The sequence below is a fragment of the Colias philodice genome, chromosome 22 (assembly GCF_061535455.1).
Source record: "Colias philodice isolate Cphi_HAF_F1 chromosome 22, ilColPhil1 Martin Lab GWU primary, whole genome shotgun sequence".
Classification (NCBI taxonomy): domain Eukaryota; kingdom Metazoa; phylum Arthropoda; class Insecta; order Lepidoptera; family Pieridae; genus Colias; species Colias philodice.
The window spans coordinates 5171539-5199232 of record NC_143107.1 but is presented as its reverse complement, the minus strand read 5'-3'; the positions used below and the strand labels follow the sequence as shown (position 1 = coordinate 5199232).

At 32.3% G+C, this 27694-nt stretch overlaps 1 protein-coding gene and 1 long non-coding RNA gene across 3 annotated transcripts in view; one reads left to right on the top strand and one right to left on the bottom strand.

The window, feature by feature from the left end:
• Window positions 1-27694, bottom strand: part of LOC149478432 (uncharacterized) — a 91033-nt gene that overhangs the window by 49183 nt on the left and 14156 nt on the right. The gene's annotated exons all lie outside the window — the stretch shown is intronic.
• Window positions 16594-20057, top strand: LOC149478433 (protein lifeguard 1-like). The gene is made up of 4 exons (XM_089709238.1): window positions 16594-16671; window positions 17802-17924; window positions 18560-18715; window positions 19908-20057. Exons 1-4 carry the CDS (start codon window positions 16612-16614, stop codon window positions 20055-20057), a joined length of 489 nt encoding a protein of 162 aa, XP_089565364.1. The 5' UTR covers window positions 16594-16611.

Genomic DNA, 27694 nt, shown 5'->3' with positions numbered 1-27694 from the left:
CGGTCCCCGGGGAAGGAGCCGTGGGTTATGTCGGATTCTTACCGACTAAAACCCCACTGTGTTCCGTCGAGCCGCTAATTATATACCTACACAATCTTCCTCTTGAATAACTCTATCTATTACATACCGCATCTAAATCCGTTGTGTAGTTTTAAACATACCTACATAGGCATATAGGGACATAGTGACTGAGAAAGTGACTTTATTTTATACTATGTTGTGAACAGAGGCGGCTCGCCCTAAGGAGCGCTGGTGCAGTGAACTCCCATAAATAATTATAATAAAATCATACTCCTTAATTTAATTATTAACATTAATTATTACTATTTAAAATCAATCGTAATCTTTAAAACTACTGTTAATACCAATGAATATATCCATCATTCCATCATCCCATACACCTGTATAATACCTACTGTATTATGTAACGCGCGAAGCGGTGCGCTCACGATTGCGCTCCAATGAAAAAAGATTTAGTACATTTCCTAATACGAAATCCAATAGGAGTGAAAGAGAGGGTTTTGCCAGAGCCCTGCGCGTGAAACAAAAGATTTTCTATGGAAAAGTAGCAAAATTCGGTGCGCCGCACCCGCAAACGTTGCCGGTTCGTTTTTACCGCCCGGCAGGACAGCGATTGCGACGTTGCCAGTTGCTACGTCTATAATATAAACAAACACTCGACTCTCGAGTCAACTTCAATGCACGCGCGCGATTCATGCAATTTTCTAATTAAAATTATAAAATACGTGTTGAAATAGCCTGTACTTATCAGTATTACTTGTGAGTGTTAAAATGAACAATAATTATAATGTGGCGTTCATTAAAAAGTGTGATAAAACGTTACAAATTCGGCTTGAATGTAAAGCTAAGGGACCGCCACGGCCTGAACTTGATCTTACGCAAAAATGTACGACAAAAACGAAAACATATACGCGTGTGTTTAAATCTGAACAATATGTAAAAAAAACCGTGGTTGTGTGGTTGTGATGAAAGCAACAACAGATATTTACGAATGTCTTGTCGCTTTAAGTTATAGATATTTTTGCACACCAAAAAGAAAGACGTACCTATGTAGGTATTTCATTTATAAGTAAGTAATTTTTTTGATAAATGTACTGCTTTACACCATGTATTTTCAGTGTTTTATTTCAAGTGAACACCCATAAAATTTTGTCACGAGCCGCCTCTGGTTGTGAAGTAGTAAATATTAAGCCTTTTCTCAATTATATCACGAAAAATACCCATTTTTCATTTCTCTAAATAATGTGGTATGCTATTAAAGATTACGAAAGTTAGGTGAATCTCAATAATGCAACAGTACTGGAATTTCGTGAGCTTGTGTTTGAACTAGCCGAGGTTTGAAATAGTTTTGACAGGTCCCTTGGGTGAACTGTTTATCATATTGCAATGATATTGCAGGAAAGTTGGTGAAATTTGAAACGTAGAGGTATTTATTATAGTAGGTATTCGTTATTATATTAGATAAGACATTGATGTATTCTGTCCGAAGCTTATAGAAAATTTGAGTAGTTTTCAATTAGTTTCTTATACAGACGCTTTTATGTTTAATTGTATCGTAAATCCTGATAAGTAATAAGAAAATAAAGTTTAATCCTCATTTGCATTTGTATTTTTCACTGTTATTTCCAATTTATTTTATCGCTTTATTTGTAAAAGTTAAATTATTAACAGGACAAAACACAGCTATGTTAAATTTATATAAAAAATTGAAATAAACTAATCCATACTAATATTATAAATGCGAAAGTAACTCTGTCTGTCTGTCTGTTACTCAATCACGCCTTAACTACTGAACCAATTTGCATGAAATTTGGTATGGAGATATTTTGATACCCGAGAAAGGACATAGGCTACCTTTTATTGCGAAATATGTACCACGGGCGAAGCCGGGGCGGACCTCTAGTAAGGAATATGTTACATTTACATTGAGAAATAAAATATTCATGACGAGTTAAAAAATGTAAATAAAAGCAGATTTTTTTTTAAATATGCTCATCTATTTTATTCCTAACAAATACTGATTGCAAATTTAAAATCTATTGAAGCTAGACAGCTTAAAAAAGCAATCTATTTCAGTTCATTGTTGGTTCTATTCATTTCTCATTATTTAGACTAGAGTAGATAATTTTTGAAACAAAAAAAAATCGCAGTCGGATGAAACCCATTAGAAAAGGAGGGGAATATGATAAAAATGTAAGGAAAAATAAATTACGGTCAATCCGAGTTCGGGAAGCGGGAGGGGGGAGCTTTTAAGAGAAAAAAATGGTTTCTCTCGATTTCCGACAAAACTACAAGTCCTATAGAAAAAAGTTCAATGGCAAAGTTGTAGGTAATTAAAAGTTCTACAACTTTTGTATTCACAATTTTTTCACATAACCTAAAAATTTAGGTGAAAAATTCAAAAAACCAAGTTTTTGGTCTTTTATTTCTATCTACTTCAAAATTTATTTTTTTTCTACGAAATTTGGTGGAAACTTACTTTATTATGTCCCAAATACACTGTAATTTATTTGATTGAAAATATTTATTTTTTCGCCTTATTTTGAATGAATACCAAAAAAACAACCTAATTTTCAATCGAAAAGTCACCCGTCAAAATATCAGCTTTTTTCAAAAACTTGGGGTGCCTTTTATTCATTGAAATCTCTACTTTCATATGGTGTAAAAAAAATTAACACCACCATAGTAAATGTTCTCAGGAAATGCATACAAACAGTCTGAAAATTAGCTTTTACTAAATCAGGCACACTTCTCGAACTACCTGAAATGTTTTTATCGACATCATTTTGCTTTTGAATATGCTGTAAAATATTAAACTTAGAACAGATAATTATTTTTCTTTTGAAATATTACCGAAAAGCCGATACAAGAGGAGATATAGAGTTCAAGAAGTGTGCCTGATTTAGTAAAAGCTCATTATCACACTGTTTGTATGCATTTCCTGAGAACATTTACTATGGTGGTGTTTATTTTTTTTTACACCATATGAAAGTAGAGATTTCAATGAATAAAAGGCACCCCAAGTTTTTGAAAAAAGCTGATATTTTGACGGGTGACTTTTCGATTGAAAATTAGGTTGTTTTTTTGGTATTAATTCAAAATAAGGCGAAAAAATAAATATTTTCAATCAAATAAATTACAGTGTATTTGGGACATAATAAAGTAAGTTTCCACCAAATTTCGTAGAAAAAAAATAAATTTTGAAGTAGATAGAAATAAAAGACCAAAAACTTGGTTTTTTGAATTTTTCACCTAAATTTTTAGGTTATGTGAAAAAATTGTGAATACAAAAGTTGTAGAACTTTTAATTACCTACAACTTTGCCATTGAACTTTTTTCTATAGGACTTGTAGTTTTGTCGGAAATCGAGAGAAACCATTTTTTTCTCTTAAAAGCTCCCCCCTCCCGCTTCCCGAACTCGGATTGACCGTAATTTATTTTTCCTTACATTTTTATCATATTCTCCTCCTTTTCTAATGGGTTTCATCCGACTGCGATTTTTTTTATGTTTTCATTATTTTCAAAGGCTTCTACCCCAGTCCATTACTTCTTCAATGATGTGTAAAATATAAAATGTTTTGTTGTATAATGAAGGAATATTGAATGCTTGTGCTGTTAATTTTTGTAATGTTTTGTTACAATAGTTTTTCTATTTTTATTAGTATGTGAAATTAATAGCACAATAATTATTACTGTTCATTTGTATATATAGGAATACGATGAATAGGGATTTTTTTACTGTTGTACAGTTAATGTAAGATATCATTAAAAATTACATTAGTAAGCGATAGAAATATAATATTACTAGCGGTCCACCCCGGCTTCGCCCGTGGTACATATTTACGTTTTCTCTACATAAAAACCATCCTCGTACTTCAAGGAATATAATAAAAAAAGAATTATCGAAATCGGTTCAGCCGTTCTCGAGTTATGCGCTTACCAACACATTTTGCGATTCATTTTGTTATGTTAAGCTTTCGCCGCGAATCAGTTAAGCATTTTTGATGAGATTTTATCATTAAGATGGGCGATTTTTTGTAAGGAATCAGAAATCTGAAAATGAAGTCCATATAACGGTGCATTTAAATCAAATGGACATAGAGCAAGAGCATTCTTTAGTGATCTTTTAGTGTAAACGATAGTATACACAAAAACTCGTATTTAGTGTTGATCAGTATTAGAACATTGCTTAGAATCTTTTCGAACGTACTAAGAACAACGAAAGAATGCTCTACACCTGTTTACACTAAAAGAATTTGACATAGTGGGGTTAGAATGAGCATTCGCTAAATGTACCGTAACTTAACAGACACAAACATAACTTAGTTTTGGATAAGTTTTTTATTACTACAAACTTACTTCTGTCCTGCATCGCGTTAAAAACATTAAGGTCCAACAAAGTTAGGGGTTTTATCAAATCTCGATAACTCAATACCCCGGGGAAGGAAGAAAACACCTCTTTACAAACTATTGTTTGCAGTTCCTTGCTATATTAGATTTAGTGTTGACAGGTGTGCCCGTGTGTGCGTTGGATTTAGTTTTTATGTTGTTGTTTACGTAAATGGTTGTATGTTATTTATTAAGTAGAAGTCAATTGGAAATTCAATTAAGGTAATTTTGTAACAATTCGATTCGATTCCTCACTGATAATAAACATTTTCGATTATTATTAAAATATACAACATTTTTTTATAACAATAATACATCGATGTATTGTGCATTTGTATATTATTATATCTTATCAAAAAATACAGTTAATTAATAATGATATCGTTTTAACAATTTAGTACGGTGCAGGTAAGCCCACAGAAAGAAAAATCACTGTTTATAAATATATTTATGTGATTAAATTAACCATATTTTCTTCAACGTTTGAAAACGATTTAGTGATTGAAAAATCAAATTATATTCCAAGAATGCCTTATTAAATTTATTATCACAAAATCTTGTTTGGGTTTTAATAAAGTTAAAAAATATTACGTGTCAACTTAATATTTTCATTAGAATTACAAATAACATCAAAATTATATCGGTAACAAAATATAAATGGTAATATTCTGAAGTTTGGACGGGAAGATAACAATTATCTTTCTCCGAAAAAAATGTGGGTTTTAAAAATATCTGTGTATTAAGAATATCTAAATATATTTATACAACCTTCTTTTATCTTTAGGACACAAAAATAAATGTAATTTAATTATTTATAAGTATTATATAAATAATACTGATGATTGATGAAACTTAAGCTTTTAATATTTTTAAATTTTTATAGTAGTGTTCAACAAATCCCATACTAGTACTTGGTGAATAATCGTAAAAATTTGTGAGGATGTAGTTAACTAAATATAATTCATTCATTCATTCATTCATTCATTCAATATTATGGTCTGAATTAAGCTTATAAATTGATAAATCTAGATAAACGAAGTTTTTATTACGCCGAAAGAAATAATAAATTATTACTTAGTAACGAGAATACTAAGATGAAAATATTTATCATAGCTGTAAAAGCAATTGAGCAATCATTTTATATTATATAAGAAACTATTATTATGAATTTAGTCCTAGACAAATTAAAAGGCACTCAAATTAATAGATTCGTGTTAAATATTTATTATATTTTATTCTTATGATCTGAAATCTTATAGTTACAACTGTCTTCAGAGAAAATCAAAATGCTTTTTGGATAATAGACAATACTCTTATAGCTAATTGATCGCCTCCTTGGTATAGTCAATAGTGGTTGACGCGTGAGCGTAGAACCGAGGGGTCGATTCCCGGTGGAGACGAAGAAAAAAAAATGTCTCGGTCTGGCAGGACACAGAAGGCTGATCACCTACTTGTTCCTAAAGAAAATCGATCAGTGAAACAGATGTATGCATAATGCATCTGCCCCTTACCCCACTTGGGGATATGGGATTTCACTACTTATAGCTAATGAAAATGGTTTATTTTATTAATCACATTTACAGGGCACATAACTAGCATTGCATTTTGTCGAATCTATACACATATGATTTTTTAAATTAATTTTTTCCTGTTTAGGATATCCAAAGATACAAGTGTGCAAGGTATGTACCTTGTCCACTCTATATTTTCTGATGTTATTATTCTTTTAATCAATCGTGTGCGTAGTAGATAGTATAAAAATGAATGTTATCAATGGAATGAACACAGGGAATGAATATTTAAGAAATGTTTGACAGTTCCCACAGATTTGAAACAAGCAACACCGCGCGAGGTTATTAAGCTTTCCCATACACGCTTATAAACGATTTAGAATTCAATCAAATTAATAACAGTTCCATTCGAAATTAATAGTACAATTTTGTCAATTATAATATTGTTAACGCACATCTAAGCAATGACACATAGTTACATCTAATACCAATATAATTGATTCGTAGTGTTCAAATAGCGACTTCGATAAGGTACGTGCTTTGAATACCAATCGGTATAGCCTTATCAAAACAAATAGGGGTGTAAAATTTGATTGTGAACCTTTCGTTCCTATTGGAACGATGTAACGTTGTTAGGTACTTGCAAATGGTCGGGTTATAGTTTGGATATTTCGAATGCGCTGGATGAATAAATTTGAAACGATGTAAGTAAAAAATATCAGCAGGGAAACTTGTAACAGTATAGTCGCTATTAAACATAATTCTTTAGTGTTTAGTAGTTTTCGCAAGGGTGTGACTGAACGTGAACTACGGTCCTGTATTCGATTCCTCGTGTAGCAAAAAAAAAATTTGTGAGTGTACTAGTGTACACACGTAAGAAGTGAAACTTCTTTATGACCTTATTTTTCAAAAAATTAATTTACTATATGCAACTTTACAGAAATACGTCGAATCACGCGTGGTAGGGAGAAGAAAAAGATGGCGCGTAACGGAAAAATGTCACGCGTAACGAAAAAATGTTACACTAAATTTTTTTACATCCCTGATAAAGAAGTTTCACTTCAACAAAATGTCTTGGTCAAGGACACAGAAGGCTTATCAAAATCGATCAGTGAAATAGATACATTAAATACATCTGCCCCACTCCACAAGAGGATACGGGAATTCATTATTTTAATAACATTTATTAAAGATACAATCATGCAAAAATTACATGATTATAGTCGGTCATGAAATGTACGTTGTGTCGATAAAATATTCCTCAAAAACATAGCGGACAAGCCCAGGGAACAATCCCTCAAGATTTTATTCACTTTATTATCTCGTCCCTGTTTATTGCCTTGGACAAAGTTAAGAATTGCGGGCTTAGTGTTAGACAAAATTCAGTGCTTTTGTCAGGTTTCAACTGGTAAATAAGGACAGTTTTTATTGTTCGCACTTTTTGGGTTTCGTAGATGAAAAGGCAACATTATATTTTATTATTGTTGTCCACAAATATAATGTGGACATAACTTTTTTAATGAAGTTGTATCTGAGATTAAAGCGATGAAAATTTCAGACCAGAATTAATAAATGTGAATAAGTAGATGATGGTAGGTGTTCTGTTTACTCTTTTTTAAATGTTGACGACTGTAAAGAGCTTTCGACTTTAAAATTGACCGTATGACGGTCAAAAAGCACTATTTTGATTAGCTAAATATAGTTGTAATTACGTTATTTTCAGCTTAGAAACCTTGATATTTTCCTACACAATTAATTTTGATAATAACTCTTAAGTATTTTGTAGTTAGTATAAATTGCTTTGGACCTGAAAAGCTGACGCAAAATTCTTAGATTTTAGTAACTTGTTATTATGACCTAAAATAGTTAGGCTTATTGTGAACATAATTTCAGCCAAAAGCAAATATTTAATAATAATATTTTGTAATGAAAATTAATTCTCAGAAACATCTATTAATACACCACACAAATAAGAAGAGATATCAAAACTCATCCAATGTTTCTGGGAACTAAACATCAAAACATATTATCCTACATTAACTCCTAATTTACTCGCAAACAACTTATTATTTTAATTTTCAAGAAAAATTATGATACAAATTGTTGTTTTTATGTAATAAATTATGTTCACCTGTATCATTTTCAAGTTGGATTTTAAATTATAATTTTGCTAAATTTCATCATAACTTGTTTACTAGTTTATGCGTTATTACGACGTAAATGCATTTGGTATGTTTAATCAGTAAGTATACTTAAATACATAACAGTAGAATCTACACTATCTTTTTCTTACAAAAAGATACGTTTTGTTACCTTACTCTTTACAATAGGGTTACGCAGTAATAGAATCAACATCATTTTACATAATATAACCTACTTACCGCCCGCGGCTTCACACGCTTTGTTTATAACCTAATAAATTATATACCTTCCTCGAGAATCACTCTATCTATTAAAAAAACTGCATCAAAATCCGTTGCATAGTTTTAAAGATCTAAGCATACATATAGGGACTTAGTTTTATACTACGTAGTGATTTTATACCACAACACTTTTATACCTTTTCGCAGTAATAGAATCAACATCACATATTTTACCTATTTCATAAAAACACTATTTAAGGACCTCTTAAATATGAAACTGTAATGTACTCGGTTGTGTCAATTCTTCTGGTAAAATGCAAATTTGTCAGAATGGCCGTGGGACGTCCCAATTGTCTCTAATGACCGTTAAAGTCCCATCGCTTACAATTGGAGTTAACGCTGTTTGCATTCCTTTACAAAATGTAATTTTAAACGAAATTGCATCGCATTTAATGAAGAGGTAGTTTTTGGTATTCTAACCTCGTATTTGATCGTATTTCCTTGTTTATTCAGTTTGTGCATAATTTTAGGGTATTGGTTGGATGTTTCTTTCGTATCAATTTGGAATAAATAATTTTGAATCGTCGTTTAATAAGAAAGGTCTTATAATAATAATTAATGCCAGCAGCTGGGCCCCGCAGTTTTATCCGCATTGCTTCGTTCCTATTGGTCTTAACGTGATGATAGGTATATATACACTATGGCCACACCCCGGACACTCCATACAAAATTATCGTTTTGACAGTCACACTGTAGAGACTGCAAATGTGTGTGTTAACGCTTTATGGTTGGCACATTTGTGACTAGCGTAAAAAAAAATTCGCGTTTTCTGCTGAAATACATCCGTAAACAGCACAATATCTAACCATTTTCTACGAAAAACGATCACAAATCCAAAATAATAAATTACTTTAAGTCAATTTGATTAATGTTGTCAATCTTCGTTGCGTATCTAGACCGGACTCTCAGTGCAGTTTCGTTTGCAAAAATAGCGGACCTAAATCTGACTTCTGATATGTATATTGTATAGATCCCAGACATTCTATAGACAGATGTTGCCAACCAGTTTTGTGGTCCCCCTCTCCCCAACCCGGTAATTAAATATGGCATACAAAGAAAAAAATAAAAATTTCCAAAACATGCCGTGTGGGGTATCAAATGAAAGAGCTTATTGACTAAATCACGAATATATAGCATACTATAACATTTCATACACTTTCTCTAAGATTTTTTAGAAAATATACGAAAATGCTCCATTTTTGAGTTAACTTTAAACCACTATAGATTGAAAACTCATGAATATATTTTTTAAATTATTATTTTAAATAATTAACAATAGTCCATTGTTTACGATTCAATAGTTCGTACAGTGAAATAGTTGCATGGGGGAGTGGGGGGAGCATTCAAAGATGGCGAGTATATTTTCAAGTTTATGCCAGAAATAAAGGCCTAATACAAAAATATCGGTGTCAGGGCTTAGAATAATTATCTCTGCAATATGGCAGAACATTCTTGAACATTCTGTGTGATTAGATTTCAAATCGGTAACTTCAGTGAAAGTTGCGCCTTGCAATTTAAAACATTTTGTGGGGGTCATCAAATCCACCACATACATATAGCTCACTTATTACAAACTATTGAATCGTAAACAATGGACTATTGTTAATTATTTAAAATAATAATTTAAAAAATATATTCATGAGTTTTCAATCTATAGTGGTTTAAAGTTAACTCAAAAATGGAGCATTTTCGTAAATTTTCTAAAAAATCTTAGAGAAAGTGTAAGAAATGTTATAGTATGCTATATATTCGTGATCTACTCAATAAGCTCTTTCATTTGATACCCCACACGGCATGTTTTGGAAATTTTTATTTTTTCTTTGTATGCCATATTTAATTACCGGGGTGGGGAGAGGGGGACCACAAAACTGGTTGGCAACATCTGTCTATAGGATGTCTGGGATCTATACAATATATATCAGAAGTCAGATTTAGATCCGCTATTTTTGCAAACGAACATCTCCTTGGAGCCTGCTCTAATCGTCCTTGCAGAAAAAAGCGGACCATTTTTAGCCTGATCGTGCGGGGTGAGGTAAGTGTTTAATTTTGGCGGGAGGCGGAGAGTGTCCGTTCTGTAGCGTTTAGCTACTATTATGTATTCTGTGCTATGGCCTTCCTTAATAAAGGGGCTACGTAATACAGAAGGAATTTTTCGAATGGGACCAGTAGTTCCTGAGATTTGCGCGTTCAAAGAGTATGTTGTACATAATTTTAATTGAAATTTATATCTGCAATAAGCACAGATAACATCTACAAATAATCTGAAACGCCTTTAAAGACAAGTCATGAAGATTTAAGAATTAAAATGGCATGCAACGTTTTTTAAATTTTATGTTTCCTTCGTATAAAATATGGCTAGAAAAAGTTAATTCCACAGAGCAAGTTAGATTAGATTGCCTAACAGTGTGGCTAATAGTAAAGTTATAAGTAGACCCGTATGGAAACGCCCCGGATATGTTAATTTCCTAGAGGAGTATATCGCTTTAAAATGCATTTTCAAAGGAAAATCGTCTTTATGATAGTCACACTATGATACATTTTAGGTGGACCTAATTTAAAAGTTTGATAGTGTGTTTTATAAAGACGTGACTGTTATAAAAATGAGGAATTGGATTTATGCTTGATTTATTACTTAATTTTTCTGTGTTTTGTTTCAGACTTTGTCTTCAATAATCTAAATAACATGTGGAATATGTGATTAATTAATGAGACCTTTAAATAAATATTTGACGAATAAAGTCGTAAAATATGCCATAGAGCCACTTCTTTATAAATCCCCAACATAACGTATAAAAAGGCGAAAACTACTAGCGATTAATTTTTAATTTTGTAATGTATATTGACTGAAACTAGAATTTAATTAAATATTAAATAAATAAATATTTCAGGACAATTTTCACCCACGGCACAATCTGATCCCATACTAAGCTTTCACTTGTGTTATGGAAACCAGATGGCTGATAAACATACATATATAATTTTTAAATATATTCTTATATATAATTAACACCCAGACACAGAGCAAACATCTATGTTCATTACACAAATATTTGCCCCGGGTGGGAATCGAACCCACGACATCTGGCTTGGAAGGCAGGACAACTACCAACCCAGCCAACCGGTCAGTCAAATTGAAAAAGAAAAAGGATTTTCATCCTGTAAAAAGTATACTTTAAAACTTCTATTCTAAAAACATTGTGACAAATTTCAAATATTTTGTATAAAATTGCTCTTAAATCCTGTTCAGAACAAAAACCAGTAGAAGACGACCTAATCTCCCCTGACACTAAGCTTCTAAGCTAGTAACCTTAACTAATGCTCTCTGGCCATAATGTTTTGTCCTTTCTAACTATGTGTACTTGAAAATACACCTTTTGTTATTTACTTAAAGAATCATTTTCCTTAGCATCTGAGTCTGGAGTTAATTTATAGATTTAATTGGTGTAATTAGATACTTTAGTATTGAACTAAGTTCGTAAAATTTAAAAATTAAATGACTTAACGTTGCCTGGTCTATCGGCTGTCCAGTTTTAATATTCATCTTTTTATAACAAAGCCTTTCGATAAAAATACATCCATATCATACAATAATAAAACTATTACGCATGCGATAAGGACATTGGCAAATAAGTTTAATGTCGATCAAGTATCAATAATCTTATTTTAAATGGGCCCATCTTTTACACGCATCGTATTTTATGTTTTCATCTTCCTTGAAATCACGTATCTATTCGTGTTAACAGAATACAAATTGGTACAGTAGTTTCTGAGTCGACGGAGGCTTTTGTTCTATAATATGTAGTGGAGTACGAGAAGCCGGAACTAATTACCCTACAATATTGTAAATAGAATAGTTTATCGTATTTCATTAGATTAGCGTCACGTCCGTAATTGCAATCAAAGCAAATACAGTTTCCAATGAGCTCTAATTAGCACGTGTGCAAACATGTTTCTCACAAGGGAATATTTGAATTTCAATGAACAATTGGAAGGACACGTGGAAGGTTATTTGTATTGATTCTATGAATTAATTAAAGGATTTAATGTATGGGGAATTGTGTTTTAATTGTTATGACGACGACATAAATATGTGAATAAAAATCCCAATTTGGGTCAGCTTAAATCGGGATAAAAAATATTTTAGTTTATTAAGCTTTTAGTTTACTAAACAAGCTTTTAGTTTACTAACAAGCTTTTAGTTTACTAGAAAGCTTTTCGTTTTCTAAGCTTTTAGTTTACTAACAAGCTTTTAGTTTACTAAAAAGCTTTTGTTCACTAAACAAGCTTTTAGTTTACTAAAAAGCTTTTAGTTTTCTAAGCTTTTAGTTTACTAACAAACTTTTAGTTTACTAAGCTTTTAGTTTACTGAACAAGCTTTTAGTTTACTAAACAAGCCAGATGCTCTACATGGTTACTAAATTACAATTAATATCTACTTAATAACAATATTTAAATAGAGAAATTTACTAAAATATCATTTTAGAAAGCTCTACCTAGTCATAATTGTCCTAAATTAGGTCGTATTTACGATTGGATTAGTAATTATTGTATTGCAATTTGGGTATAATATTATGTTCTTAAATTTATTGTTTCAACTTTAATATACATTCATTATAAATGAGAGAGTTTATTGACAAAATATTTTCAAAACGTGGGCATCGAACTAACTTGCTTCGTCGCAATCTGGTACATTAAAAACTTATTTATAGAACAAACAAATTACACAAAAATATACCTCGATTAAGACTGAAAGATATTTAAGTGAATACTTAAAGAAACATTCATAGCTATTTCCAGAAACTTGAAGGAAACTTCGCTCACTTAAAATTCATGAAGACATTTTTCTTCAACAAAGGAATGGAATACAAGAACTAAAGTGGGTTCAATTATCATTATTATTCGATTAATTCATTCATTGTGGAAAATGTTCACTGTTAATTTAATTATGTGACATTGTAAATTATTTTCTCTGCTCTCTTGAACTAAGCCTTAAATGGGCGCCACTTTAAATTTTTTTAGGTATAAGGTTCTCTGTGTATAAGAATGTATAAGAAGGTAATGTAGGAAATGGTAAGTGTAGATAAAAATATTGAATTTGTTATTATTATTTCCTGTGATTATTTGACTGATAGGATAACGAAGAACCTGCTTTTTTGTCAAGATCGAATATATTTTTTTATCTTCTAATATAACATTAACTTTTTATAAATACGAGGATATCTCAGTCAAAATAGATATCTTGTAGAACTTTTTTGGAAAAATATAAACACAAATAAAATATTTTAGCGAATTAGACGGAAAAGAGATTATATTAAAGTTTTATTTTATATGTTGGGAACCTGTGTTTTGAACTTGCTAGAAACAAGAAATTTGGAATAAATGTCAACTAAAGTAGATTGACAGGAACGTTAGAAACCTTGTTGGAAAGTCAACTAAACAAGACTGACAGCAAAGTCAAATCAAATGATCATATAATTTATATAAGTTTACATTATTTTTGAAGAATTTTCTTTTTCTATTTACCTTATATAATATTTAAATGTATAAACTGATGAAATCAAAGTTGTAACGAATGCATTTTAACTCAGTTGCTGAAATTATTCGAAGTGATGTTAAAGTTAATATATTTTTAGAAGACGAGAAGAAAAAACATTATGATGATAGAAATAAATCAAAAGAAGAATATAAAGAACCGCTTACAAGTAAACATGTTCACGGAGAAGAAACTGAAAGTAAAGAGGTTAAAAATGAAGAAGAACGTACAGAAGTCCAGCTTAAAGAAAGTCCTTTCAAAGATGGAATATTTGAAATAGATGTTGAAAAAGGCTTAACTGGTAGAGATGGAAAGAAATCAAAGGGAGACCAGCGGAGACAACAGACCACTTGGGTTCAATTCAATACAGGTAATTTAATTTTCATATTATTATGACAATACATAAAGCGGAATATCACTATAAAACAAAGTCGCTTTCTCTGTTCCTATGTCCCTTTGTATGCTAAATCTTTCTAATTACGCAACGGATTTTGATGCGGTTTTTTTAAATAGATAGAGTGATTCAAGAGGAAGGTTTTGATACATAATTTATTAGGTTTTAGACAAAGCAGGCGAAGCAGCGGGCGGAAAGCTAGTAAGATAATAAATGAACGTTGAGAATTTTTTTTTTATAAATATTGTCCACGAAGTAATGGCATGGAGAGAAACAAAGAGATATACAATATGGCTGTTGAGATAGACGTCTGAATAATGTTTTATACATACGGTGTAAAATGAAGAATATGAAACATATTCAGAAATTATTTATACCTTGTTTTCTGGTTTTCCATTTCCAGAAACTACAAATTTCGTATTCAATTATGAAAGAATTCGTTACCTATTTTCGCTTAAAACGAATGCAACGTCATCAGAGTAAAATAATGGAATAAAAATACACAAGATATTTATTCATTATGAATTATATGTACAAGAACTGAGTAAATTAAATTCATATTTATTTAATCAATTTGCTTGTAAAGGGATGAATTTCATTTCGTAAATTAAATCAAGTTGTGTTAATAATAATCAATTTGTTCAACTGGTAGAACAAAGAGGTTCTCTAGTGTACAGACGAAATTAGGCTTTGATATTTTCTAATTAGTTTTCCAATGGTCTAGTTCAAATTCAATATTACAGGAAGGTTCACTCGTGGGTAAAAAGCCTTTGTTCTAATCTTGACTAATAACTTAAATATACTTAAAAAGTTTATAAAATAACGGAAAATTTAACAAAATTGTTTTCTATTAATTCTATATATTATATCGATTCTTAATTTTATTCTCAAAGGTGAATAACCTACCCATATAACAGAGCAACGGTTTCTTAATTGATTGTTTACTGTTGAATTATTCATTTACGTTTTTTGCTTTTTTCGTAGATATCTATACAAATATTATAAAGAGGAAAGGTTTGATTTTTTGTTTGTTTGTTTGTATGAATTGAATAGGCTCCGAAACTACTTGGCGGATTTGAAAAACTCTTTCACTGTTGGAAAGCTACATCATTTCTGAGTGACATAGGCTAGGTTTTATCCCGGAAATCCCACGGGAACGGGAACTATGCGGGTTTTTTTTGAAAACGCGGGCGAAGCCGCAGGCGGAATGCTAGTTTCTTAATATTTTCCAACCGTCCACACTAGTGAAATTTTAGAACGACCATAAACCAAATTGTATTGGATTTCTTGTCCAATTCTTTTACATTTTAGACTAGCCAATTGATACATAGTATCTTACTAATCTTCTTTCAGGCTACGGTGGTTATGGAGGCGGTGGAGGCGCTGGAGGGGGGTACGAAGGTCACGGCGCACCGCTACACTACGACCCGACCAGTCGGAACTATTTCGTCAAATTCGTGTTCACTATTGTACTCATTATGCTGTGTATCACCGCTGCTTTCACCGCTTTTGTATTGGCTACGTTAGTTTCTTTTTTTTGGTTTTCTGCATGTGTAATGTTTTTAATTGGCCCATTTCACATTGGGCAGCGTTGGCCCAACAAATGATCGTCGATGTTTGCTGCCAGTACCGCGATTATGAAAAAACACCGATCATAGACATGCCCTCTACACTATCGTGATTGCCTCTACTCGCTCAACGCCTCAATTGTCCATTGTTAAAAGGGCCTATTATATTTATTTGATAGCAACTTGCCTTAGCTTCGCTTGGAGTTCTTACAAAATTAATATCGATGACAATAATAATTATTGAATTATAAGCGATCGTATCCTTATCGATGACTTGAAAAAAGTGCTTTTGTCTATCTGCATATTATAGTTATGTTATGAAGGTTCTTTATGCTTCACGTTAGTGGCTTTTATAATTATCACATAATATATTTAGTTATATTATATATTTTCAGGCCAGATATAAAACAAACGTTTCGGCAGTACAATTTGCTTTTCATTATCATGGCAATGTAAGTGACTTTTTAACTATTTATGTCCACCAAAAATTACTTAAAAATTTGGTGCATTAGTATTAATTTATAACAGAAGGGTTGTGTAACTCATTATAATATTTTAACTGTGATTTCGATTCATAAAACAATATTTATTTGCAGCAAAAGATAAATATAAGAATAGGTATCTTATATACAATTACGTTATGCCTATTTATTTTCGTCAAAAAAATGTTTACTTTCTGTGAACTCTTTAATAAAAATTGAACAACAATTTTATGGATTAAATAATTTTGGTGAATTGTTTCAGGTGTATTGTAATACCGTTAAACTACGTTATGTTCTGCAGCGAGTGTGCCAGACGACCACCTTGTAACTTCGTATGCCTTGTGTTTGCGGTACATTTGATTTTTAAATATTTATTATATTTTATTGAAATCAACCACAAAAAAAAGGATTCAAAGCTCTGTTTATTAAAATATTTAGAATGTAGCCAGAACTGACATACTTTTTAAATAATCTAATCAAGTTTTAACTAAAAATCTTAACATAAGATTTTTAGTTAAATAAGCTTATATTTTTTATAAGCTTTCCGCCCGCGGCTTCATCCGCGTTTTTAAAGAAAAGTCCGCATAGGTCCCATTCCCGTGGGATTTCCGGGATAAAATCTATCCTATGTGTTAATCCAAGTTACCATCTATATGTGTGCCAAATTTCTTTGTAATCGGTTCAGTAATATTTGCGTGAAAGAGTAACAAACATACACACACATACATCCATCCTCACAAATTTTCGCATTTATAATATTAGTAGGATAGGATATTCAAAGGCAAATATTAAATATATATAACGCTTGAATTCTGGTTAAATTCCGTTACTGAGAGCGAATAAAGCTGTCGGTAATGGGTATTAGTACGCAAAATATACCAGTAAAGGTACATGTAGAAATAATATTCACTTTTCATATGTATTACGTGCATGCTTGGAGATTGAATGCTTCATTTTATGTTTTAGTAATATCATTAGTATAAGTTCTGTGTTATGTTTTAACTGTTCTATTTTAATTATCTAAAAATTTTCCTTCTACTTCGCTACCTTTTTTTCTAAGGTTCCAAAGTCCATCAAAATCGGTTTAATTATGCACGTATCATATACTATAGGGATTCATGGGTGAAGATTCATGATCAAATGTTTTCTTGAATTTGATATTTTTGGTTTTATAGCATTTAAATGCTTTATAAATATAAATTTATAACGAATAGAAAAACTGTTTTCTGTTCTTTATTTTAAGTCCAGTTCAATGTTAAGCTATTGCATAGCTTCTATCACGGGCCTTGAGCGCGGGGACCGAATCCAGAAATTCCGTAACGAAAAAACCTCACTCTCCCCACTCCGACGGGCACGGAGGTGTAGCTTGAAGGCATAGCATGCAATAGCTTTACCGCGGCAGTCCCCGAGTGCCACACGTCTTTTTATTTTTTATATTATCAATATCTACTTCACTTTTCATTAAATGTGTCCTTTTCAGGTTCTAGGTATGAGTATACTAGTTGCTGCGGTCACATGTCGGTATAGAACGAACATCATTCTTTACGCTGTCATCACTACGGTAGTCGTTGTCGCTGTGTGCGTGATTCTGGCTTGCACTAGTGTGAGTGTATACGACATGATTGTTGGCTATTTGCTCTTGAAATGTATTAAATGTATTCTTTAATTGTTGCTTTTTCACCACGGAACTAAGAAAGAGTTAACATTATTTTGATATGTGTTTGAATTTTCACCATAAAATATTCTCATTAATCTGCGACTTCATCGAGTTATTTATTGCAATCTCGAAGTCTTGAAGTCTGTACCACCCTATTTAAAATTGTTTATCAAATAAAGAATCGTATAAACGTGTAAATGTTATGCACGGAATTAATGAAATCAATTTTATGACGTATATTATCATGATGACTCTATCATCTCTATCAGCCTATCATATATAGAGTTTTATAAATATAACTCTCTAATAACTCAAAGGTGACTGATATAGTGATCTATCAACGCACAGCCCAACAAACTACTGGACGTACCGGGCTGAAATTTGGCATGCAGGTAGATGTCATAACGTAGGCGTCTCCTAAGAAAGGATTTTAGAAAATTCATCCCCTAAAAGGGTAAAATAGGGGATGAAAGTTTGTACGATGAAAATTTATCTTTTCCACGCAGGCGAAGCTGCGGGCAACAGCTAGTATATAATAAAACACAAGCTAAACCAAAAGTATCTAATAATCACCTTTTCAGTTCGACTTCACAGCCTGGTATCTATACGTGGTTGCTATCGTGGTAGCGTTTGCTGTTGTATCGACGATCATATCTGTCACGATGTTGGTGATGAATATACGGTATAAGCCCTTGCATATTGGTCTACTCTTCGCGGGGGCGATACTTAATGTTGTTGTAAGTTATTAATAAAGAAATGATGATAATTAATTATTTATTGGCCCCATAATAAATTACATGCTTTTGACCCAGGTAATTATAGTAAACAGTTAACCAAAAACCTATACATATACGTCACCTATCAATATCATTTAGAGCGAGCGCGCACGAGCAACTTTGTCTCCGCAACTATTTTGTCTCTCCCATCAATTTGTATGGGGAGTTGCGTCGCTACGTGCGCGCACTTTCATACTAGCCCATGGGTGAAGAGACAAAATAGTTGCGGAGACAAAATAGTTGCGGAGACAAAGTTGCTCGTGCGCGCTCGCTCTTATACAAAGTTTCGTGGTAAACATTTGTTAAGTAATAAAGTTGAATCGACATGTTGAGGAGTTGTTGGCAATACTGCATGTTGTATAGTTAACGCATTTCAATATGCAACAGCGTCAACATTACATAGTTTTCAGCAGCAATGTTTATTAACTTGTTGCTCAACAAATGTTTATGAAAACTTACTTACGCTTTACAATTAAGTACATTGTTAATTATTATGTGCTACTTTAAGGATATATTATTAACTAGCTTCCGCCCGCGACTCCGTCCGCGCGGAAAAATTAAGATTTTTTTTTTCTACGTATTTTTCCGGGATAAAAAGTATCCTATTTTATGCCCAGGATAATAAGGTATAATTATACCAAGTTTCATCGAAATCGAACCGTTAGTTTTCACGTGATGCCTTCACATACAGACAGACAGACAGACAGACAGACAGACAAAATTTTTTTTATTACATATTTGGGTTTGGTATCGATCCAGTAACACCCCCTACTATTTATTTTTTCAATATTTTCAATGTACAGAATTGACCCTTCTACAGATTTATTATATGTATAGACTAGCTGTGCTCCGCTCCTATTGGTCTTAGCGTGATGATATATTATAGCCTATAATATGTAGCCTTCCTCGATAAATGGGCTATCTAACAACGAAAGAATTTTTCAAATCGGACCAGTAGTTCCCGAGATTAGCGCGTTCAAACAAACAAATTCACCTTTATAATATTAGTATAGATTGTCTCGCAAATTACCAAAAACAAAAATAACTAACTCTTCATAGACAAAACGCTCACGAAATAAACTCATTCGTTTGTATCGGCACAAAAGCGTCCCTAGTGTATTCCTTATGTATTTATCCAGACAATTTCTTGCAGGTGTTAATAATGGAGTTGCAAATGATCCTTGGAGGAGGGAGGATAGAGATTGGGGAGAATGATTACACGTTGGCTGCGTACATGTTGTACACTAGTATTGTTGATATTTTCCTTAAGATTGTTCAGATAATGGGCTTGATGGATGAGTGAAATTATATTATGGAATATGGATGGTGTTTCATTTTTTCCTTCCTAGAGATAGTAAAAATTATGAATACGTACTATAGGTATAGCTATTAGGAATATTTATATTGTGAATGAATTGTTGTTCTTGGAAAGTCTTCAGTGTTCTAAACCTATGTTGATTAGGGGATATTGTCCGGGTAATAAATTATATTAAATGAAAGTTGCATTATCTTTATTAAATAATAAATAATAATAAATAAATAAATAAATATTATAGGACATTATTACACAAATCGACCTAGTCCCACAGTAAGCTCAATTAAGGCTTGTGTTGTGGGTACTAGGCGACGATAAATATAATATTTAATAAATACATATATAGATAATAACACCCAGACCCAAGAACAAATAATTGAGTTCATCCCTGACCGGGGATCGAACCCGGGACCGTCGGCTAAGTAGGTAGTTACTTTACCACTGCGCCAACCGCGTCGTCAATACCTCTGTATTATGCCATGCAAAGATGTAAGTTAAGTCTCTTTTGTCTGATGATAATGAAATTAATTGATTAAACAAAATAAACCAGTCTATAAAGACTGGTTTACTGGAACCAGTCTTTTAACCAGGAACAAAATTATGAAGGCCACCTACTTTTTAAAAGTAATATTATTTTCTCCCTAAAAATATTGCAAGTGATCTGTCATCATTCGAAAATAATTTTCCACTTTGTCACAACCGTTTCGCCGGGGTTGGTCCGGCCTTGGGGGAAGTCACGTACGAGAGTAGAGGTCCGATGGAATGTTAATTTTATTGGTCCACTAGCTTTCTTCCCGCGGCTTCGCCTATATAGTCAAGAGAAATCGCATTTGACAGAAATTTCATTTTGATGTGACTTGAAAATAAGAAACAAACGTACACTTTTGCCTAAGACTTTTGCAATATTAGCAAGGAAGTAAACAGTAAGGAGGAGTTGGTGGTGTAACAAATTATGACTTATGTATAATAATAATATTATAAGATATATAATAAAGTGATACGGGTATAAAATAAAGCAATAATAATAGATATTCATGTTACACGGTGTCAATAAATAATAATCAGGAACGCATCGAAAATATAGATATTAAACACTTGACCGTAATTTGAAGCTTACTTATTGAGAGAAGGTACCTAGCTTTTTCCGCCTATTTTCCCTCTCTTTCTCGTTGTATATATGCTATCTCTCTCGCACACGGCACACCTCCCACCAGGTGGCGCGGCCGGCGCACGATAATGTGCAGGCGCTTGATCTTCTTCATTGGCGTCTAGCTTCCGCCGCGAGAAGGTTGTCTACAAGACTACAACCTTGGTGCTATTAAGTATTAAGTATTGCTTAAAGCAAGTGCTAAAAGTGTTAAAAAGTGTATCCCGTCGGATCGGTACAGTGAGTTATTTTTACATCTATTCTAATAATATTTTACTTAAAAATGAGTAAAAATCTTTAAAGTCAACGGTATAATCGTTGGACTTTATTTAAAATGCTGAGGTTTTTAATGAATCCTTCAGCAATAGTTTATTTTTCAATATGCTTAAATACTTAATAGCATGAATAAAGATATTTAAAATTAACGATACAACCGTTACATTTTACTTGAAATAGTAACTTTTCTTTTGAAATATTTCATTATGCAATATGTACTAATTAATATTTGAATTTTTAATACTGTGAGTAAAGCTATTTTAACGGTGTTACCGTTCGGCTTTACTCGAATCGTTAATATTACTTTTGTGATTATTTGATATGATATATCAAATACCCTCTCTTGTATATAGATATTTTTAATATTTTATTTCATTTTTAATAATGTGTTTTTATTACAAGGGTACAAGTGAATTTTTCGTGGAAAAATTACAATTAATACTTAGTATGGATATGAGCCAACTCAAAGCTTTACAGGCATACAATCCATTGCTACGACTTTATTACATTGTCGTTATCGCTAGGAACGGTTCGGAATTCCTATCATAGTTTATTACTAAAAATTATCGAACGAGATGAGTCAGCTCCAAGAAGTCACGACATGTCAGAACACGTTGTGATATTATTTTATAAATCGTACGGGAGTTACCGCTCAACTGAATAATGATGGAATTCGCTCATGTATAGTAGATACGTACCATGAATGTTCCACACATTCAAAACTATCCGTAGTCTATACGTGTCCTTTTATGAGTATTATTCTGATCCGTTTTTATGTGAAAATAGACATATTACACACGGCTAATTTGATTGAAAATTACGTTTCCTATGTTCAAATGATGCAACTTTTTTGTTAAAACGAGTAAGTACCAAAAATTTTACAATTAAATTCTTTGGTTTACTGAACTTGTGCTGAAAGGGTTATCGTATAATAATTATCGAGATATCTTAATATAATTAATTAGATTTAGATACACTTATTTCAAAGGATTTACAATTCACTTCTAACGTTTTAGAATCTATACATATAATAAAATCGTAGGAAAGTCAAAACTGTACATTGAATATTTTTTTAAAAGAATACATAATCCATGATCTATAATCGATATAGAAGCCAAAAACATAGTTTTTAGAATTTTTGTCTGTTTGTCTGTTTGTCTGTTTGTCTGTTTGTCTGTTTGTCTGTATGTTTGTCCAGGCTAATCTCGAAAAGTACTGCATAGATTGACTTCAAATTTTGCATGAATATTACTAACAGGTCGGGTGACGCTTTTTTAAACATATTATCATGCTATCACCTCCGGGGGAGGAGCTGTGAACCTTTTTTTTTCTTACGTATTCCGTGTATTACGACAGTGTACAATCTAAAGACTCATGTTTAAATGTTGGTTTCGGGTAAGCCACGCTATTATCTAGCTTTACACAATAAAAACTATGTCATTTACGTAATTTGGGCAGAGAATCAGTTTAATGAATTTATTAGTATACAAATTTGAAACAGCGCCATCTATGAGATTTCGTAAAAATCAAATCAATTTACATGTTAACACTACTGAACACAATGTTAAAAATTAATAATTTAAATATAATTATGTTATTTATTTATTTAACTCTTTAACCCATATCTTCCCTTCCCTATAAGGTGCGCTTATAATTCGTGTGAATATACTACATTTTTAAAAGTGAGGGTAGATGTTTATTATTTTAAGTCAAACTAGACACCATTACAGTTAATCTAATATTGATTGTGTTCATTGGTTACATTTTTAAAAATCTTCGTGTTTTAAAAATTCGATAACGAGGCGGGACTCGAACCAGCATTCTTTAGTGGTCGAATTTTTTCTATTCTTTATAAATTTATTGTTTATGAATTTATATTTATAAACAATAATACAAAAAGGTTAGTTCGTTGATAATTATTATTCCTTCATCATTTACATGTTGTAAGTAAAAATATACTTTGACTGTTAATACTTTTGTTCAGTATTTACCTGTATGATTATTGCTTGGTAATTAATATATTTTCATGTCGTATACCTAATTAAAAACATAAGTTTGATGTGAAACTAGCTGGATTTATTTTTACACACTCACAGTCTTATATTTTGTGTTAATGTTAAAATAGTATTAATAGTGTAAATCATAATATTTTTTCACAATTAAAAATATTTCCTTTTTTTGATGGTATTGGCATCGAATTAAACCGCGCTGTCGTTTCGTTCACAAAAAGTGAAGTTATGAGGACCGAATATGTAGCCGCCTCAACTTACGGAAACGAGAGTAACCTGCGTTGTCTGTTAGTTATTGTATAGTCGAATTTAACGTTACATGGAAATTGGCATCTAATTATATGAATAATACTTATATTAAATCTGTAGAGGTCAATTCTGTACATGAAATATATTTCCTAAATAACTATCACGAGGTGATTAGGGATCGACACTGACGCCAAAAATTTTTGTCTGTCTGTCTGTCTGTATAACCGTTATAGAAACAAAAACTACTCGACGGATTTAAACGAAACTTGGTACAATTATTAGTATGAAAGAAATGTTCTCCATATTATATAAAAAATATCTCCCGACATCATAATTAATGTCTATCTTTTATGGTTGAGCTTAGGAGTTCAAAGCTTTCTGATTATATTTGTCTACTAGCTGTGCCCGCGACTTCGTCCGCGTGGAATAGTGACTATGGGACCTATGACCATGGGCTCAAGGTGGGGCAACAATAATTGTTTTTATTTTCATGCTTCCACTCCCACGCCCACTCCCAGGCCCACGCCAACGCCCACGCCCACTCCCCTCAATCAAAGCCAGGGTAAGCGCCCCACCCAGCCCCACCGTGGCTACGCCCATGCTGAATTACTACTTAACATACAATTATTGAGTAAATACGTACTACCATAAATAATTAAAAGAATTGTTATTAAAATTTCTTACTAAACTGAGCTAAAAAACTTACGCACCAACTTATTAAAGAAAATCAAGAAATGAAATGCCTAACCTATACCAAATAGTTACTACATAATATTGTAATTAAAAATTATGATTAGTATATAATATCGAAAATCAAAAAAGAAATGCCTAACTAATTCTATGTAAAATTTCTTTTAAATTATGTCATATTATTTTTTAGGAACCAGGGGGGGAGAGGAGCAAATTCTATTTCCTTCCTTTCTTAAATGGATGTTTTTAATAATGTATGGTGTAGCCACTGATCAGCTTAATCGATACTCAATTTTTATCAAATCCAGCAACAAATCCAAATTAGATGTTTCCTGTCTCACGCACGTAACTAAAGGCTGAAGAGAGAGAGAGGGAGCACGTAACTTAACCGTTTAGACGAAGAAAAGTGTATAGAAATTAGAAAAAGGAATAAATAATTTCATAAACTTCCCAACGATCTTTAAAAATAAATTATTATATCATTTTTTTCATTCCCACTTTTACCCCTATGTAGGTATAATAAGTGGATGAACCGATTTCGATACAATTTATCTAAGAACCAGCGTCGGAAAATATGCTGCCTAACAAAAAAAAGCCGCATCTAATTCGGTTTACCTGTTAGCCAGCTACGGTGCCATAGACAGACACACACACACACACAGAAATACATAGCAGTCAAACACATAACACCCGTCTTTTTGCGTCGGGGGTTAAAAATATAATACGACATAATTTAAAGGACATTTTGTGTGGAAAATTTACCTATTAAAGTAACCATAATGTTAATTTGACCTCACCCCCCCTACTACCTCAGCTTACCCCCAAACCCTTGGGGAATTTTGATATGATCATCTGGACATGTAAAGGAATAACTGTAGCGTATAACAGATAAATTACGTTTTATCGTACACTGTACAGTGTACAATAGAATGCCTTAGCAAATGTTCGCCGTGATTACTTATAAATTGTCATAACTTTTTTATTTATGAACCGATTGACATGAAATAAACACTAACTGTTAAATGAAGATTACCACAATACATTAGTGAAAACCGCATCGAAATCGGATAAGCCGTTTCTGAGATTAGCGTGCACAAACATACAGATAAACAGACAAAAAAATTTTAACTACAGTTTTGGGTTCAAGATCGATTTAATAATAACACCTGCTAATTTTTTTCTACATATTTTCATTGTACAGACATCGCTTTTCCACAATTTTATTATATGTATTGATGATGATGATGATTGATGATTATAACACTCTCAGTCCGTTTTAACTTAATTTTTATTTACTCGCATCAGTGCCACCTAAAAAATCTTTATATCGAAATTCGAGCAAAGCTAAGAAAATGAGAAATAAGAGTTCTCAAGGATCGTTAGAGGTAAGAGGCTTACTATTGACCGAAAACAACATATTGTGTTATGCCGAGAACCTGAAACCGCTTCACAACGAGAATTGCGGCTCACAGCTGACCGCGAACGGCATGTACTATCCTGTGAGACCGAAACCTTCACTGAGAGGGTATAACGTCTCACAGCTGATCGCAAATGGCATATTTTATCTCGATAATCTGAAACTTTTACTCAATATGAAGACCGATTGACAAATGATAGGGTGCACCATAATATTATTCGATCTCTTGAAGATGAACATGAGCATAAGCAATGACTAGAGTAGGGACGCGAATATTACCATTATTTGAGACAAGATTATTTGAGACAAGTACGATTAATAAGTTTGTTTAATGAAAGATTAAGAATTGAAACTATTTGGTCTCTTGAAACGGACGAATAACGAGAGGCCCGTCTTACTGTAGACAGATTTCGACAGTCTTAATGTCTTAAGAGGTAAACATAGAAGATCAATCTACGAATTCGGTGGTGTGGTCCGACAAATATAAAAGTGGGTTTGCTTATAACCTAACAATTGATTACAGATCATCTTCTGTATAGGCGATATTAACGTAGTATGTTCTTTTTGTAATGCTTTAAAGAGGAGTAAGGAGTCGGCTTTCGTTTGAAGATACACCAAAACCTTTGAAATCACTACTTTTAGAGGAACATGTGCAATCTAAACAGTTCTTAGACAATATTCGCTCTTATAGTAGTGCGTTTTAAATGATCCTTTGGTGCTCAACAATTATCAGAGGATCCTTTCATGCTTACTTTTAAGATACAAGGTCAAGTTTATCATTTGATAGGATCCCTTTTGCCTGAAGGCCAACCTAAGTTTCTTCAAATATATTTTGTATTCGACTACAACGAATAGTCGAATACAAGAAATCAATATTTCTCGAATTTAAAATATTACAATTTTTCCTACAGTAGGGCGACGAATGTATTTTCGCATAGTAACGGAGGGGAACTCGCGGGGGGTCAAGTGACGCGGGCCACGTACCACAAACATGCTTAGTTTGTTGTACCGAGCGCGAAAGAAAGTCATCGTGTTTTTAGTAAAATTACTATGTAAACTAACGTAATTTAATACTTAGGTACATATTATATAATGATGCGCTCAAACTGTTAATCTACATTTAATTTAGATTATTATTTGAATTACTAAGTAATGTAGAATTTAAATCAAATTCATGTTTTCCTCAGATTTTCGATGTCCTCCGATTTTAAGATTTTCTTATCAGAGTATTCAATTTTAATGTAGTTTATTTTTATAAGAGACAATTATTAAGAACATTCAAAAATAAAGTGTCACGTATTTTTTTTAAACGACGAATGATGAAAAACGACGTAATCGCGGACGAAGTCGCGGGCAACAGCTAGTAATATTATAAACTTGTACACCTTGACAAAAAGTAAAAAATTGCGGGTGAGTGGAGATTATTTTGTGCAATTAAATATTATAACGTCCTACGACGGTATGGTTGCGTTCGTAAGGAATGTTAACGGATATAAAGCAACTAAATGTTACATCGATTGCATGAACAAAAATAAATATGAATCGAAGTTCATTTTAAAATTTAGTGAATTGATTTGAATTATGAATTTATTAAATGTCGCTAACATTGGAAAATAAGTTAAAGGACCTTGTTAATTGCTATATTATTTAAATGATTATTTACTGCTATTTTTATATTAGCACTAAGGTGTATTCTTGCTCGAAGCAGAATACATAAATGTGGCCACTACTCCTCGCAGGGGTTAGCCAGGTCAAATTCACCCTCGCAGGGTGTCTCTTAAGCATTTTTTGGCAGGCCCTACTTATTTCTAGTTACAAACATCCCTCGCGCAGCTGT